The sequence below is a fragment of the Hyaena hyaena genome, unplaced genomic scaffold (assembly GCF_003009895.1).
Source record: "Hyaena hyaena isolate Hyena2069 unplaced genomic scaffold, ASM300989v1 scaffold_1655, whole genome shotgun sequence".
Classification (NCBI taxonomy): Eukaryota; Metazoa; Chordata; class Mammalia; order Carnivora; family Hyaenidae; genus Hyaena; species Hyaena hyaena.
In genome coordinates, this window is record NW_024082274.1 from 55,075 (window position 1) to 73,668 (window position 18,594).

The window sequence follows — 18,594 nt, forward strand, 5'->3', positions numbered from 1 at the left end:
TCCTACATGTCTAATGCTTTCTATGCAATTTATTCAATTGAGATATATAGGACAGGAGTTGTTAGAGGAAAAAAAACAGTAAATGATAGAAAACTGAAGGAGATTCGAAATGTAGGAGAAAACCTACAAATGGTTTCTCGATTTCGTCTTAGCTAAAGTATAATTTGTGTGTTAAATAAGACAAATAGTTTGAAAGCTTAGAGTCCTATAACCTCTCAACATATACTTCCCCACTGGTAAGGCCAGTGCCCAATAAATCTGGCATATATAATATACTATAGGAATGGAAATGAACCTGTCAAGCAAATAGCATAATTAGATAAAGAAAAAGTAATGATTGTTATTAATATTGGTCTCTATATCTAACTGCTATAGTGGGAATCAGTACAAATTATATTTATAAAGTGATGAGAACATTCAATATGAGATTTACCCACTTATATTTTAAGGGTACAATATAGTATTGTTAACTGTAGGCAAAATGTACTACAGCCAACATATTCTTCAATAATATTTATCTTCAACATCTTCAGAACTTATTCCTCTTGCAGAACTGCACTTTATACCAGCCATCATCAATTCCCCATTGCCCACCCCAACCTGTCCCAAGGGAGACACCATCTATCCATCATTTCTGTGAGTTAGACTAAGTTTAATACGTCATGAAAGTGGATTTATCCATTTTTGTTCTTTCCTGACTGACTTATTTCATCTAAACTAATGTCCTCCAGACTCATCAATGCTGTCACATATCTTTAAAAGAGATAAAAATGAAAGAGAAAGAAATAAACAACCACACAATGATGAGAGTTTTTTCTGCTGAGCTTTTCTGATGTTCCTGATCTTCTGATTGTGATTTTCCTCTTCTTATTTACCACATACATATTAAGTGTCAATGAACACTTGACTTCAAAACCCTAACTTTAGTTGACTTCCATCTGCAAATACCTATATATTTCTTAGCTGGAACTTCTCTGTCTTAGAAATTTCGTTTACACTGTATGTATTCATAGATATCTGGAGACAATTATCACAAGGGATAACATCATTTCTTATAACAGTTGTGCAGCCCAACTATTTTTCTTTGTGTTCAAGGGAGCGTTTGAATTGCTTTTTTTTTTTTAATTTTTAAAATGTTTTTATTTTTTATTTTTGAGAGAGAGAGAGAGAGACAGCTTGAGCAGGGGAGGGACAGAGGAAGAAGGAGACACAGAATCCAAAGACAGGCTCCAGGCTCTGAGCTAGCTGTCAGCACAGAGCCCGAAGCGGGGCTCCAACCGAAGAGCCATGAGATCATGACCTGAGCTGAAGTTGGACACTTAACCCACTGAACCACCCAGGTGCCCTGGGAGTGGCTGAATTTCAATTCAAATGTTCGTGTCCTTTGATCACTATGCTGTCCTTTGCAAGCCCCTTCGTTAAACAACCATCATGAGCATGAAACTCTGTATCCTGTTAATGCTATGTGCATCGCAAGGTAGGTTTTTGACCATTTTCCCACCCTTTATACTTCTCCAGCTGGATAACTGTGTTTCCAATGTCACTGATCACTTTGCATGTGGCTATCTTTCCCTTTTACAACTGTCTTACTTAGATACGTGGCTCCTAGAAGTAATTGGTTTTCACTTTGATTATTTTACTATTCACTTTGACATTTGTGATTTTGTCTTACATATACATCACATCTGCTAGTCAGAGAAAATAGTTTATTCTGCTTGTTCTACTCACATGATTGCCATTTCTATTTTCATATGTGCTAATTTCTTTGCAAAAATAAAAAGCATCATTGACAAAGGCAGTAGCCATTCTTAGTAACTCTGTTGTCTCATGCTGAACCCCTTTATTTACATCCTAACCCCTTTATTTATTTGAAAGTAAAGAAACCTTCAAATATTTGGTCCTTAAAGTACGTTTCATATAAACAAATCCAAATTTGAGGTAGTATGAATGAATGTTATCATAAAGATTTGATAAGAGAAATGAAATGTTTTAAAAATTCTTTTTAATGTTTGTTTTTATTTTTGAGATAGGGAGAGAGCCAGAGTGCGAGCAGGGCAGGGGCAGAGAGAGAAGGAGACACAGAATCTGAAATAGGCTCCAGGCTCCCAGCTGGCAGCACAGAGCCTGACGCGGGGATCAGACCCACAAACCGTGAGACCATGATCTGAGCCAAAGTCGGAAGCTTAACCGACTCAGCCACCCAGGTGCCCTGAAATTTTAGACTAATTTGTACTATCTTGTTGTATCTATGTCACGGTTACGGGAAATGCTGAGCTCATTTGTTAAACACTAATTATAACATAGACATAGACGAATTGTGTCTTCCTTTAAAACTATCTATTAAGGGCGCCTGGGTGGCTCAGTTGGTTAAGCATCCAACTTCAGCTCAGGTCATGATCTCATGGTTCCTGAGTTTGAGTCCCATGTTGAGGTGGTGCTGGCAGCTCAGAATCTGGAGCCCACTTCATACTCTGTGTCTTCATCTCTCTCTGCCCTTCCCCTACTCATGCTCTATTTCTCTCTCTCAAAAAAAAAAAAAAAAAAACCCAAATAAATATTAAGAAAAAAGCTTAACTACTTGCAGGTTCCATGTCAGTGATTTATGATTGTGATCTATGATTGTCAATATAAAACCAGTAGCTATGGGGGTGCCTGGGTGGCTCAGTCGGTTAAGCGTCCGACTTCAGCTCGGGTCACGATCTCGGTTCGTGGGTTCCAGCCCCGCGTCGGGCTCTGTGCTGACAGCTAGCTCAGAGCCTGGAGACTGCTTCAGATTCTGTGTCTCTCTCTCTCTCTGACCCTCCCCTGCTCACTCTGTCTCTCACTCTCTCTCTCTCTCTCTCACGCAAATAAATAAAAACATTTAAAAAAAAAAACCCAGTAGCTATGGAATATTACTCACTTTGCTGACTATTCTGATTAATCAAAATGTTTTATCAAAAACACCAATTCCAAAAAAACATACAAAATATCTGTGGTTATTGTCACATTATTCACAATAGCCAAATACGGAAGCAAACCAACTGTACATCGATAGATGAAAGGATAAAGAAGATGTGATATATTGTAATAGAATACTGCTCAGCCATACAAAAGGATGGGATCTTGCCATTTGTAACAACATGAACGGATCTGGAGGGTATTTTGCTAAATGTAATAAGTCAGACAGTGTTGGGAGCCATTCTGAGACAACTAGTCGAGAAAACTCCTGGTGAGGTTAAAGCAAGTTTGCATGGTCTCTTGCCTATCAGATGATGACAGATATCCACCCCCACTCAATTATTTCTGCTTGAGTAATGACCCCTAAGGTACCTTGTTGATCAATATTGGGAGTGACTTGTCCCCTTATTCCGGCCCTGGTATGATGATTGCATCTTGTGAAGAGACTTATCGTGGGAACTTCTTGTTTTGATTATGAGAAGAGACATCGTGTCTCCAGAAGGTCCTGTTTCCCTTCATACTTTTCCTTGAGCTATGAACAGGCTAATGACCCTTACTCATAAAAGATTGACCTTTACATGTACAATTCTGTTTTCTACCGTTGCGTTAGTCCAAGATGTTCATACAGATCAACATGTAAATCAGCTAATCAAAAATGTCTCTTATTCCCTAGCTATTCAAATCTTAAAACTAGACAAAAAGGTAAATGCACTCAGAGAGGCTATTCTATGTATTGGAAATGAGCTAAACTCTTTAAAGGTATGGTTGGCTCTCTGGTGCCATAAAGAATATAACTGGAAAATCAAGTCTTGCCCAGAGACAAAGAGCCTAACTTAGAGAGAAAGAATAGATAAGGGCAGAAGATAAGTTACTACATACACCTTTGCTAGCTGATGGTGTATAGCAGCCCCTTCCCTAAGGCTTACATTCCACAAACACCTTCCCTTACCCTGGAAGCTGTGAAGAGGATGGATAAGAGTATCTACAAACCTATGACTTAATCTTAGTGTTATTAAAATGTGAACACCCTGTCATTTTCTTAGTTACTCTACCTCACTATAATTGGGGCAGTTCTGCAAGAATACTTCTGTAAAACCTGTTTCTGTACATTTTCCAAAAACATCTTATCACAGAGAACTATCCATTGTAAAAATTCCATTTTCTGATGCCATGTTAACATTTGACCATAAACAAAGACACCAAAACTGACAGGACAGAGATGCCTGCCTGGTGATCAGAAAGGATCTCGGGGCTCTCTCACTCTCTCTCTCACCGACACCGTCCATCCTTCAGGGACCCCTGGACCTGCTGGAGCCGGCCTCCGACAAGACAGGGAAAGGCAAACACCATATGATTTCACTTATATGTGGAATCTCAAAAATAAAATAAAGCAATGAACAAATAAACAAACAGAAACAGATCCATAAATACAGAACAAACTGATGATTGCCGGGAGGAGGAAGTTGAAGGATGGGCAAAATGTGTGAAGGAGAGTGGGATGTACAGACTTTCATCTTATTCTGTGGCATAAGTCACAGAAATAGAAGTTACAGCATAAGGAATATAGTCAGTGTTGTTTTAATAGCTCTGTATGGTGACAGGTGACACTGTGTGGGCACAGCAGAATGTATAGACTTGTTGAAATGTTATGTTGTACAACTAAAACTAATGTAACATTGTGTGTCAGCTACATTTCAATCAAATATGTTTTATACTGTCATGACTTAGTAGCACTGTTTTAGTCAACTTATTTTAAATATCTCCTTTCTCTTATTGATACAAGAATATTTTTCCTTTTAAAAGTTACATGAATCACGAAATAAATAAGTACAGCACCATTGTTTTTTCATGCTATCTGTAGTGTCTGTCGAATTCTTCCCATTCAGTTAATAAACTTGGGTGTGTATTTTACTGCTTTCAAATTATTTGAAGGTCCTATATCCCCTGTTTTTTAGATATGCTGAAGTCATGTGTTATGTATTATTTTATGAACTCCCCTTATTTTCTGCATTATTTTTTTCTAAAAAAAATGTAACAGAAATTTAGGCAGCCACTACCTTTTATGCTATTTAAAAGTTTGATAGGTATTTCATAAATAATGTCTCTTTTATAGAGAGCACATATTCTATTCTATGTCATATACAACACCAGGTATATTCTCTACCATATCATACTTCATCTTTACAGCTATATGACAAGTTAAACATAATTATTCCTTTTGACCAATGTGTAAATTGATGCTTAGAAGTTTTAAGTGACTTGCCTAAGATCTTGAGCAATAACAACCAATATAATAGCCTAATTTGAAAATCAAAACAGAGGGGCACCTGGGTGGCTCAGTCGGTTAAGCGTCTGACTTCAGCTTAGGTCATGATCTCACGATTTGTGGGTTTCAGCCCCGCATTGGACCCTGTGCTGACAGCCAGCCCAGAGCCTGGAGCCTGTCTTCGGATTCTGTGTCTTCCTCTCTCTCTGACCCTCCCCTGCTCGCTCTGTCTATTTCTCTCAAAAATAAATAAAAAATATAAAATTTAAAAAAAGAAAATCAGAAGAGAACAAAACAAAGAAAAACTTGTGTTTGCTCTCTTTTACACATATTTAAAACTCTACAAGGACCTGCAAATTTGGCATAGCTTTTACAAGGACAATTTTACTGGTGCTTTTAGCACATGATCTCATCTGTGCAAAATTATATTATTATAGTATAATCAGGGAAGGTACTAACTCTTAATATTATACTTGGCATATAAGTGAGAACATTAATCAATCAAAACAGGAATCTTCAACTGCCATTACTGGTGAGCAATACAGTGAGCATGAAAAAAACTCTTACGTTTTTGTATAAAAAGTATCATGAAGCCAAAAATATTTCTAAGAGGCAGATTAAAAACCATGGAGTCAAAAATGGACTTAGTATAATGTGGTAGATTGCCAGTTTAAAAACAAATGGCATGGTGTAGAGATTCTTTCAGCAGACATCTACATTAGAAATAAAGACATTTGGTTGCTAATCTGTGTGAAAAACAATGTCAAGGAAAACAAACTTCACACTTAGTGTGGTTGTTTGCTTGTTTTTAGACTTTTTTTTTCATGTCTTGTTGGACACTGTCCCTCAGGATTTATTTTCATGTCAGTGTTTTATATATTAGTAGTTTATGTACATTCCTGTTCTGACAATTCTGATTATCTGAATTATTCCCCTTGATCCAGTGGCAAAGAGAATAGATAAAACATTAAGTAGTTGTACCAGTTAAATCTGTGTAGAAACCATGCCAAAGAGTTTTAAAACACATTTTGATATTTTTTTCTCATTTTTATATTTGGTCCTTTCTTACTCCCTGTACTTAAATAAGTATATTCCCCATGAGAAAAAATGGGAAGGATAAAACAAAATGTTGATAAAAGAAAATATACTTGTTCAATGGCAAAGGGAAATCTATCAGAAATGTTGGTAACTCAGAGACTGGAGCCTACTTCGGATTCTGTATCTCTTTCTCTTTGTCCCTTTCCTGCTCGTGCTCTCTTTCTCTCTCTCAAAAATGAATGAATAAACATTTAAAAAGTTAAATAAAATAAAAATAAATTGCACTCATAGACCTTTTATTTGGGAAAAAAAGTGTTTGCTGGCCCTATCCACTGAAAATACCTAGAAAAGATGATTGAACTCTTAGTGATTATCACAGCTAGTGTCCAGATTCTTAATTTGATTTGCCATTTCCTAGTCAATGGAGGGAAACTCTTTAGAGAAATGACTCTAATACTCTTTTCTAATACAGAAAAGAGTAGCATGAGCCTGGAAACACTTGTCATCCAAGATGAAATGTAATCAAAGGAAGTAATCAAAGAGGAAAAGTGTACTGCCCAAAAGGGAAGAGTGTTCCCTCGGGATGATGCACTCCAAAGAGATACAGATGCCAATTTAAATCTCTCTTGAAATGTTTATGTCAATCACTAATGCGACCAACGACAAATGCAAAATTTATAAAGCCATATATTCATAAAGATACCCTCAAAAAATACTAGAGAAGCAGTTCTGACTACTGAGTAAAATAAAGTAAGCATTCACCTGGGCTTTTCAGTATAAACTGTACCAATGAATGAGCAAATGGAAAATGACAGATTAAGAACAGAACCATCCTGCAGTACATAATGAATTAACAGACCTAGCCATTGGTCAACAATGGCTGATAAGAATAAAAAATAATGAGGCAACTGAATATTATTTCCTATTAAAGTTTAAATACCATATCTAGAGTACTTTTGCAAATAAAGAACCCAAACCTAAACCTGGTTTAAGCCTCTAAATCTAACGAGCAGCTAGAGGAAATCATGAGGATGAGCATGCAGTCAAATGCAGCATGACTGCACACTGTCCTTCATCAAGAATAATAGATTTTCTTGTTGCCTATTAATTGGGATTTTAGGGTAAAAACATAACATCATTTCATTATTGCAACAAAACTGACCTATAAGGTTACCTTATTATATACTGAAAGTTGCTGAGAGAGTAAACTAAATGTTCTCACCACAAAAAAGAACTGGTAAATATTTAAGTGATAGATCTGCTAAGTAACCCCACCATAGTAATTATTTCACAATATACAACTGTATAAAGTCAACACATGGTACCCTTTAAACTTACATAATGTTATATTCCAATTGTGCATCAATGAAGCTGAGAAAAAATAAATGAAATGGACAAGGGTATCACTCTATATGATACAGAGACACATTTGCCAGAAGGCTCCGTTACTGACTGCTCCATTACTATCTTAAATAAACACAGTATGCATAGTCATAAATTTGAGTTATGCTTACCTTTTTCTTCCACTTTTCTCCACACTCTATTCTAATTCCTCTCTTTCAGTAACTAATTCCCAAATAAACGTACATTCCAGCTGTGATTTACTTCCCAATGGTAACTCTACCTTTATCTGATTATACAAACTATTGCATTTTTATGTTAAATATATGCTTGTTATTTTATTTAGATATATAACACCTATTTAACTTCAACTAGTTAATATATAATATGTATTATGTTCGTATAATTATAGAACAAAATATGCCTAATTATTAACTGATTACATGTAATAGAATTTTATTACCAAATATTAGAGAAACGAAAACAGCAATAAAGAAAATAATCAATACTAATTCACTATCCAGGATTTCAAGTAAATAAAATGTTATTATTTGGTGATATTTTTCATTAGAATATTAAAAGTATGATGAATGATAAATAAATGTAAAGGCCAAGATGAAAAATAAGATGGGCAAATTAAAACTGCAATTAAAAATTGCTATATGTACTGAGAATTAAATTAATTAATCTATGTAATTAACATTAAAATGTGAGCGCTATATGTACATTATCATTGTTATCATTTAATTTAGAATTATGAAATGGCCTTAGTTCTTGATGCCTCAACACTAACAAAGCTTAAGGATAAACAATAACAAAAAGGGTATATGTTAAAAATTTTTATATTTCCAGAAGCTTAAATATAAATTAAATTCTGAGTTTTATTTTCGTAAGAAAGTCGGTTTCACAACTTTTTATTACTCATGAAATATTAGGTAATTGTGATTAATGGAAGTAATTTATTTTGTAAGAAGACAACATTTTAGGTCCTCTGTGGAATACAAAGGTGAACATACATGCTCAAGGGAGATTCACCATAGAGAAGAGCTAAAAGGCTATTGAGAAATGCAAGGACGGCTTCCAGAAATCCCTCATGGTCTCCCATATAGCACAGATCTGGCCTTGGCCTTGGCCTTGTTCCCAGGAGATCAATGAACAACATCCTCTTTTGAGCTCAGAACAAGTAGACTTGGAAAATTGGAGCTATAAGTGCAACCAGAAGGAAACCAATCTTAATTTAAGAATCTGTCCTCGGAACCCAATAAAGTTATCTCCCTCTCAGTTCTCTCTTTAAATATTCCTTTCTTAAGTTTTTATATCAACATTATTGGAGAGGACTGTTGTATTATTTGTACATTGTTTTAAGGTTTCTGACATTCCATTTTTATTTCCTTTGAGTCATCATAAAATAGAGACAAAGCAAATCAATTTGATTAGAGTGAACTTTGCTAAAGTCTGGCAGAAAAGCAATGAGTTGCATTCTACTCTTCACAGCACAAATTTGACTATTAAAATTTAAAAGAGGTAACTGTCATAATTTTGGGAAACAAAATCTACAGCATAGCATATCCAGCGCAGCTGGGAATTAGCTGAATAAGTTAGTACAAATAAAAGACATTTTCCTATATTTCTGATATATTCTTATGGATCAATGGTCTCATGTAAAAGATCAGTATGGGGCAGAGTTACAAGAAAATCAAACATTTTTTCATAAAGCTAACAGCTCAGAAGGAAGGATGTTCAGGTGGAAAATACTGTGCAACTATCTCGGTGACAGAGCTTTAAGATCTGAGGCAAGTAGTTAGTTACCAGATTTGTGCTTCAGTGTAAAATAAAAACTAGATAAATACTGCATGTCCGTTTAAGCTCAAGATAAAAATGTTCAATATATACATTGTTAGCATGTAACAGAAGATGTCAAACCTTAATGACTTTGATGAAATTACAAGACAAACCAATAAACAAGTAAGTGAATATGTTCTCTATTTATTAAATAAAAAAATAGACTACTCTCTCATGAAGTAAATATATATAATATACTACTATATAATATATATACAATATTCTCTACTACTTTGATAGCTATTTCCCAAAATATTAACATTTTAAAAATTAATAATTAATTAATAATTAATAACATGCTAAAAATAATTGATTTATTATATCATAAAAAGTATAATGGTTGTTGCTTTAGTCTTCTAAGTTTCACTTTTACCTTGTAATGGAATTAAGAGGATTCATTTCTGTTTTTAAAGGGTGGTATATCTAATAAATATATGACAGAAAGGAAAGAAAAGGCATATTTCTCTTAATCTTTCAACAAGAATGTAATGATTTACATAAATTGGACAAAGAAAGAAGTACTATTTATCATCTCTCAATGATGTGAGTTATTGTATGAAGATTTCCTAACCTCCTCTGATCCATTTCAAATAAGAAAACTAGTAAATAGAGCAGAACTCACAAATGTGTATGAAAACCAAATGCAAACAAGAGAGTTCAATAGAAACTAAGATCATACATGGATTATAGAATAGATTTTGGAATTGTGCTGCTGATGATATTGATCATCATGAATATATCTTTGATCTCCTTCCTTTAATACTCTTGCCATCTAAATATCTTTAAGAGAAGAAAAAGCAGAAAGAAAGGGAGACAGACAGAGACAGAGACAGACAGATGGACAGACAGACAGAGAAATGAACCACACAGTGATCACAGAGTTTGTCCTCCTCGGCCTTTCTGATGATCCTGACCTTCAGATTGTGATTTTCCTCTTCTTATTTATCACATACATATTAAGTGTCGCTGGAAACCTGACCATCATCACTCTAACTTCGGTGGACCCTCATCTACAGGCGCCAATGTATTTCTTCCTCCGAAACTTCTCTTTCTTAGAAATCTCATTTACAACTGTATGTATTCCAAGATTTCTAGGAGCAATTATCACCCGGGATAAGACTATTTCCTATAACAATTGTGCAGCCCAACTCTTTTTCTTTATCTTCATGGGGGTGACAGAATTTTACATTCTCACTGCCATGTCCTATGACCGCTACGTTGCCATCTGCAAGCCTCTGCATTACACCACCATCATGAACAGGAAACTCTGCACCTTGCTTGTGCTCTGTGCGTGGCTGGGAGGGTTCCTGACCATTTTCCCACCTCTCATGCTTCTGCTCCAGCTGGACTACTGTGCTTCCAATGTCATTGATCACTTTGCATGTGACTATTTTCCCCTTTTACAACTGTCTTGTTCAGATACATGGTTTCTAGAAGTCATCGGTTTCTACTTTGCTTTGGTTGCTTTGCTATTCACTCTGGCATTGGTGGTTTTATCTTACATGTATATTATCAGAACTATTTTGAGAATCCCATCTGCCAGTCAGAGAAAAAAGGCTTTCTCCACATGTTCCTCGCATATGATTGTCATCTCGATCTCTTATGGAAGCTGTATATTTATGTATGCTAATCCCTCTGCAAAAGAAAGGGCATCATTGACCAAGGGAGTGGCTATTCTCAATACCTCTGTTGCCCCCATGCTGAACGCCTTCATTTACACTCTGAGAAACCAGCAAGTGAAGCAAGCCTTCAAAAATGTGGTGCATACGTATAGGAGGATTAGGAGGAACTTGACGGAGGAACAAGGGGGAGAAGAAGGGCGGAAATGGTGGGGGAAAGGGAGAGAGGCAAACCATGAGAGACTCTTAAATACTGACAAAAGCTGAGGACTGATGGACGTGGGGAGGGAGGGGGGGATGGGCATGGAGGAGGACACTTGTGGGAATGAGCACTGAGTGTTATGTGGAAACTAATTTGACAATAAACTATTTGTAAAAAAAAAAAAAGAATCAAACGAATGAAATCTTAAAAAAATAAAATAAAATAAAATGATACTCTATTTGTAAATTTAAAAAAAAATGTGGTGCATAAAGTAGTATTTTCTTCAAAAAGGACACTCTAAAGTGTAAGTAGGTAAAATCTTGAATACTGTTAAAGATAACAGGTCCTTGATAGATATTTGTTCAATGAATGTAAGAGTGCTTGAGTCAACACTTCTTTTTTTTTCATTTCTAAAATGAGACTGAAAGAAATCTGAATTGTAAAATTGTGCCAGGTTCCTGGATTTTATGCTTCTATTAATTACTGGTTTAAACCCTACACATCTTTCAATGGAAAGGACCCTACTGGATAGCTGATCCTTCTCAAGAATTAAAAATTCTTAATAGTAAGAATTAATTACTATTACGGGAGAATAACTTCAAGTGATTTTCAGAAAAGATTGAAGAATTCAATGAGAATATAAATCCATAAATTTCATGCCTTTCAATGGGAACCCACTGAGTACTGAACTCTATCCCATTCTATTTATTGCTGTATATTCAGAATTTTGGAATAATTTATTTAATACGTACTAGCTTGGAGAGCCACTTTTATGGGGACATTTTAGTATATGATAAAAATGTAATGTTTCCATGTAAGATTAAGTTGGCTCAGTATTTCACCCAACAAGAGAAGTAGTGAGAGCATCTTTCTTTAGAGAAATCCTGATTTAGGAAATTCAGGAAACCTCTCCAAAAAGCTTTGCACATTTAGTTATTATCTCATTTAGATAGTAGGCAAAATATTCCATATGATTCTGGCTTACTTCTTATGCCTTTCCTATCTCTTTGGGCATTATCTCCAAAGTTTCAATATTGGAATTCCAATATTGTTACAAACATTGATAGCATTTGTATAATCCTTAGTGTATTTTCCTCTAGGCCTTTGTTGGCACATGTGATTCCCTGGAGTATTTGCTGGGAGACATGGGCATATATGGTAGATAAAACATGTGCCTTATGCAGGTGAAAATCCATATAGAATCCTTGTTCAGAAAGGCCCAAAGTAACTCCAAACCTAGGATGACTTCACTACTTTTCCTGTCTTAGCTACAATGGAAAATGTGTAAAAGGTTATTAGCTATAAAACTAAAGTAATTTCAGTGTATTGAGAAAGACTGATTTTAAAAATACTGAATCTCTTGACCTAAAACTGAAATCGGTGTCAATATGCTTTTTTAAAAAAATCATTTCAACCAGTTGATGTGGTGCATTTGTATGACAAATAGAGGTAAGACTGTAAAGTGAAGACAATGAAAAATTTCCTTTCCTTTGTACTGATTCATTAATACTTAACTTTTCATCAGAATCCATTTAGGGTTGTTATGTCATCTGTATTTATCAAGGATTATGAAAAAGGAGAATGTTACATTTCTTGTCATAGTAATTTATTCCTTTATTAATTTTCTGAAAATGATTGTCTCTGAATTTGATTTTCCTTATTGAATACAGGTTTAGTAAGTAGTACATGCTCCAGGTTCAGGCAGAAAGAGTTAGGAATTCCAATTCTACCATGAACGTGCATCTGATCTTGTTTATGTCACTTAAGCTGTTTCATTGTCAGATTCCTCAAAGGAACGTAAGGTTACCATGCTGAGTAAATGAGATAAGAGCCTAAAACTTTTCATTGTCTCTTAAATGAGGGCCTTCTAACATGGTTTTTGGTATTTTACAGTGGAGCAATATTCCCCAAATACGTTACTGGTTTTATTTTTGGGAAAATAAAGATAATAGTAACCACTGTCTGGGAGTACATTTTATTAACATTTTGTATAATTTAAGTTTTATTTTTATTTAAATTAGGCTTCATAATTATTCTGTGAAATATTATTGTCATTTTTTAAAATTAAGGAAAAAACTACAATTCAGGTTAAGTAAATTGTTCGAAGTCACAAACTATAATGTGACTGGGTTGCATTATTAATCCACTTCTCTTTGAATGCAAAGCCTACATGTTGCCCCAATAATGGCATACATTATAAATAAATATTGTTATTTTTTAAAATTTTTAAATGTTTATTTATTTACTTTTGAGAGACACACAGAGAAAGAGAGTGCACAAGTGGGAGAGGGACAAAGAGAGAGAGAGAGGGAGACACAGAACCTGAAGCAGGCTCCAGGCTCTGAGCTGTTAGCACAGAGCCAGACGTGGGGCTGGAACGCATAAACTGCCAGATCATGACCTGAGCTGAAGTTGGAGGCTTAACTGACTGAGCCACCCAGGTGCCACAATAAATATTAAGTTCTGATGCCAAACTTTTTTTAAGAATTCGTTTCCCTTTTTAAGTTAAAAATTATCCTCAAATATAGATACCTACTTAAAAAACTGACAATCTGATAGAAGTAGAACATCTCTATGAAAACATAAGGATTTTTCCTTCATTATTCCTATTCATACTGGTTGGTGCTTTGATCTTACTTGGGATTCAAAATTCCCCTTTCTATAGAATTAGGAGAAAAGAAAGCTCATTTTTTTTCCTCAGAGAACTCAGAGAAACAGGATTCTAAACTAATTTTAGGAATTCTCTGAGGCATTACAAAAGTCATAATTTGAAGAAAAATATTAAATAGGTTCTTTATATGAGATTTTTTGCATTCAGTCATGATGAAGTTCTTGCATGACATTAGATATCAGCAAACACAGGAATGGAATAAATCATTCCAGAAAAAAAAAATAGTGGTTGTTACAAAACCAAACTGTTACTTAAGATATCACATTAAACCAATATTTGTTCTCTTCTCTGAATCATTAGCCCAATATGTCCACCTAACACCAACAGTGTCAGGTGAAAGATAGAGACTTAGAAAACTGTGTCTTAATGTTGTGGGTGCAGATTGTCTTGAATATGAGTGTTCATAATTTTTGGAGGGTTTTTAAAAATGTTTTATTTGTCTTTGAGACAGAGAGAGACAGAGCATGAGCAGGGGAAGGAGAGAGAGAGACAAGAATTGGAAGCAGGCTCCAGGCTCTAAGGTGTTAGTACAGAGCCTGATACGGGGCTTGAACTCATGAACTGTGAGATCATGACCAGAGCTGAGGTTGGACACTTAACCAACTGAGCCACCCAGGCACCCCAAGGAGTTTTAACTTAAGAAGAGAGAGTTCAGCACAGATAGAGAATGCATAATGATAAAGTTAGTTTCTAATTATATAGTGGAATTTAATCTCTTAATTATTACAAAAATAAGGAAATCTCTTAATCTTTACTAAGGCTTTAAAAACTGTTTCTTTACATTGGACAATTTGAGGAATACTACTGGGCTATTTTTCAAAATTTATATGGAATGGTAGTAGTGTCCTTAAAATAATTTCCAGTCATTTATTTAACACAATAACAAGTAGCTGTTTATAGAATAGGTTAATTTCCACTTTCAATGAATGAAACATTTGATTCAACAATGATATATCTATGACAGAGCCAAATTCATTGAAAAGAAAGGAACAAAGGGAAATACAAAGCTTTGAACAAAAGTTACATGTGACTGGGCAAAAGAAACATGGATGAGTAGTTAGGAAGGAAAGCTTGAAATGATGTCTTGGAGTCCTGGGTATATTTTTCATTACTCTACCAAAAACATCACAAAAATAATTTATACATCAAAGACTCTACACACAGCTGTTAATTATAGAAGATTGTTCATTGACAACAATGACTTTTACAATTGAAAATTCCATCGTACACTTGAATTGCCATGCCTTTGTTTACAAAATATGTCATTGTGATGTTGGTTTCTCTTGTAAGTGCCCTTTAGCTTGTTTTCTTCAGTCCCTGAGAAATGTTCATTTCTTGTGAATCTCACACACTTTCCTAGTAGTATTAGCACTATCCATCTCAGTTGGAATTTGCCTTAAATTATCAACAGCAATGTTTGTTTTGCTAAACAGTGGAGTAGAAAGAGAACTCAGGCATATAAGAAAAAAAAGGAAGAAATTTCACAGTATTATGATGTATTATACACCAATAATCAACAATCTTGTATCTTGAAACTAAATATTCTATTGTAAAACTTCTCTCAGGACACTGAATTGAAAACTTTACTATTTAATGACAATGAACAGAATGAGGGATATGATAATGGACTGGTTGATTTACCAAAGAAAATTTAGCTTTACTTTAAAATACATTGTTGTTGTTATTGTTATTGTTATTATAATTATTATTATTCAAGAAAAGAAAATAAAGAGGTTTTATGTGCTGTTTCATAGATTCCTCCAAGGCATTAACAAAATAAAGCTCCTATAAATGAATGCTCATGTAGATAAAAGGAAAAATATAAACAATATAATATGGGATAGAAAGCAGATTTCATATATATAGAGATAATACTAACATTTAGATGGAAGAAACTGAAGGTAAAAAGTTCTGTAAAAGATAACGTTAGTATTCATACAATTTGGTTTCCTTAGTCTGTGATTATGTAGATCCAACTTACTAAATTTCTACCTTGCCTTCTCCCTACTCTGTACTCCCTAAAATCTGAAGATATCATGCCAATCAATTCACTATCTGTGGCTTCAGATGAGAAGTTGGAGGCTGGAAAAGAAGAATGTGAACTGGAGTGAAAACCTAGGAATTTTGTCACATTGTTAAAAATTGAACTTCAGTGACTTTCCAATTTTGGTGACATCCCCATTTGAGTGAACCCCAACACATCATCTTTTCTACGTTTTACTAGTAAGTAACAATATAGGGAATTAGGAGACAGAAATGAGGAAATGAATCACTTTTATTGGGGTTGGAAAATGGACAAGGACTTTTCTGATGGGAAGAAAATTCTTTGGGGAAGTATTTTAAAAAGTCAACAGGTAGCAATACTATTCCAGTTATCAAACATTCAGGAAAACCTATGTTAAAATCCATGTTTTCTCATTGAGGGTATATAATTTGGACAAGATTTTTTTTAAAAAAAATCTTTTTAGATTCAGTTTCCAATCTGTGAAATAAGGACTTTAAGAAAAATCATTCTATATAAAACACAGAGTGTGGTATATAGTAAAAATTTACTTTGAAACATTTTATCTACTTTTAAGTTGTCTTAAAGACCTCTATATTAAATTAAATTAGTTTACTGGCAGAGAAAAATTTCAGCACTATCTATCTGTGTAACTATCTTTTCTTTAACTGTTCTATTTGTGTTTTCTACTCTAGATTATAGAAGAGAAGAAAAAAATGAGAAACCACACAGAAGTAACAGAGTTTATCCTCCTGGGATTGTCAGATGACCCACAGCTTCAGGTGCTGATCTTTGTCTTACTGCTCATCACCTACATGCTCAGCATCACTGGCAACCTGACCATTATCACCCTTACCCTGCTGGAATCCCACCTCCAGACCCCCATGTATTTCTTCCTCAGAAACTTCTCCTTATTAGAGGTTTCATTCACAACTGTCAGCATACCCAAGTTCCTGGGCACCATAATGACAGGAGATAAAACCATTTCTTTTAACAATTGTATGATTCAGTTATTTTTTTTCATTCTCTTGGGAGTCACTGAATTTTACCTTCTGGCCGCCATGTCCTATGACCGTTACATTGCCATCTGCAAACCTCTGCATTACATGACCATCATGAACCCCAGAGTCTGCATACTCCTTGTCTTTGCTTCCTGGCTGGCTTCATTCTTAATCATATTCCCGTCACTCATGCTGTTCATTCAGCTTGATTACTGTAAGTCCAATATTATAGATCATTTTACCTGTGATTATTTCCCCTTACTACACCTTTCTTGTTCAGACACAAAATTCCTAGAAATAATGGGGTTTTCCTGTGCTGTGTTTACTCTAATGTTCACTTTGGCATTAATAGTTTTGTCCTACACATATATCATCAGAACAATTTTAAGAATTCCTTCTGCTAGTCAGAGGACCAAGGCCTTTTCCACCTGCTCTTCCCACATGATTGTCATCTCCATCTCCTATGGCAGCTGCATTTTCATGTACATTAATCCATCAGCAAAAGACAGAGTGTCTCTGAGCAAGGGCGTTGCTGTGCTAAACACCTCAGTGGCCCCCATGCTGAACCCCTTTATTTACAGCCTAAGGAATCAGCAAGTCAGGCGAGCCTTCATGGACAGGGCAAGAAAGATTGCATTTTTCTCAAAAAAAGGAAGAAATAAGTGCTATTAAAACTAAAGGCACATCATGAGTAACTAAACAAAAATTGGGCCCTTCCAAAGTCTATTAATATCTACATAGCCTCACTGGAGTTATTTTGTCTTGATTATACTTTTATTGCCAGCAGTTTACTGAGGATATATATCTTATATATATATATATAAAATATGTGTGTATGTGTATATACATATATGCACATATTTTTCCTATTTAAATTCTAATCCATCTCTCATGCATTTCCCTTTCTTTAAGCTAGTCTTTCTACTCTGTAACTATGAGACTGGCCTCACTTTCTTCTTTTAAATATTTTAAATACAAATTGTTTCAAAATCATACTTGGAAAATCAAATGCAGAAAGAGACACCCAAGATCAGTGAATTAAAATTGTTTTATGATTTTACTAGGAAACACTCTTCCAAAGAAATCAGAAAATATTGTCATGATTAACATTATTTTTAAGTTACTAGGCAAGTATCATAAATATAACTTAGTCTTACTAGAATGTTAAAGACAATATTCTCTCTATTTATAGCACAGTTAGTAACTATGCAAAAAAAGTGCAATTAAAAAATAACAATTATTTTTGAGAACTCCAAAAATATTTCTCAAGTGCCCAGTTTCAATTTTCTGTGCCATAATTTATCAATTCAAAACACAATTATAAATATACACTTACTTAGGGAAACCTTGAAGCAGTCCCAATTTCTTGGAACTCCATAATGACCATATACATCGTATCAGTTCTTTATAAAGCCTGAAGAAATAAATATTCCTAGATACAGTTATGAGTACATATAGTGTGTTTCAGTAGTGTATTTAAATGCTTGATGCTAAGGAGCTCTTTTTGAAAACCAGTTGTTAAGTTATAAGTTCCTCATCATACCTTTTGTGGCTGTTTTGACATGATAGTTTACACATATTATTCATTTAAGTGCAAAAGATGCAAAACCCTGTTTGCTTCATAATATATTTTATTAATAGAAAAATCATTTTAAGGGCACCTGGGTGGCTT

General features: G+C 34.6%; 2 protein-coding genes and 1 pseudogene across 2 annotated transcripts; all 3 read left to right on the forward strand.

The window, feature by feature from the left end:
* Positions 1-6: 6 nt before the first annotated feature.
* LOC120226259 lies at positions 7-1,705 on the forward strand (annotated as a pseudogene).
* An 8,579-nt stretch (positions 1,706-10,284) lies between these two features.
* On the forward strand, positions 10,285-12,564 carry LOC120226260 (olfactory receptor 6C3-like). Its single transcript, XM_039224439.1, has 2 exons — positions 10,285-11,187; positions 12,517-12,564. Exons 1-2 carry the CDS (start codon positions 10,285-10,287, stop codon positions 12,562-12,564), a joined length of 951 nt encoding a protein of 316 aa, XP_039080370.1.
* A 4,073-nt stretch (positions 12,565-16,637) lies between these two features.
* Positions 16,638-17,594, forward strand: LOC120226261 (olfactory receptor 6C1-like). Its single transcript, XM_039224440.1, has one exon. It carries the CDS (start codon positions 16,638-16,640, stop codon positions 17,592-17,594), a length of 957 nt encoding a protein of 318 aa, XP_039080371.1.
* Positions 17,595-18,594: the final 1,000 nt, after the last annotated feature.

Excerpts from the sequence above, each read along its gene's own strand:
- LOC120226260 (XM_039224439.1), top strand. The coding sequence starts at position 10,285 with ATGAACCACACAGTGATCACAGAGTTTGTCCTCCTCGGCCTTTCTGAT. Across the intron at positions 11,188-12,516 it reads AGCAAGCCTTCAAAAATGTG|CTACAATGGAAAATGTGTAA; the intron begins GTGCATACGTAT and ends TTCCTGTCTTAG.
- LOC120226261 (XM_039224440.1), top strand. The coding sequence starts at position 16,638 with ATGAGAAACCACACAGAAGTAACAGAGTTTATCCTCCTGGGATTGTCA.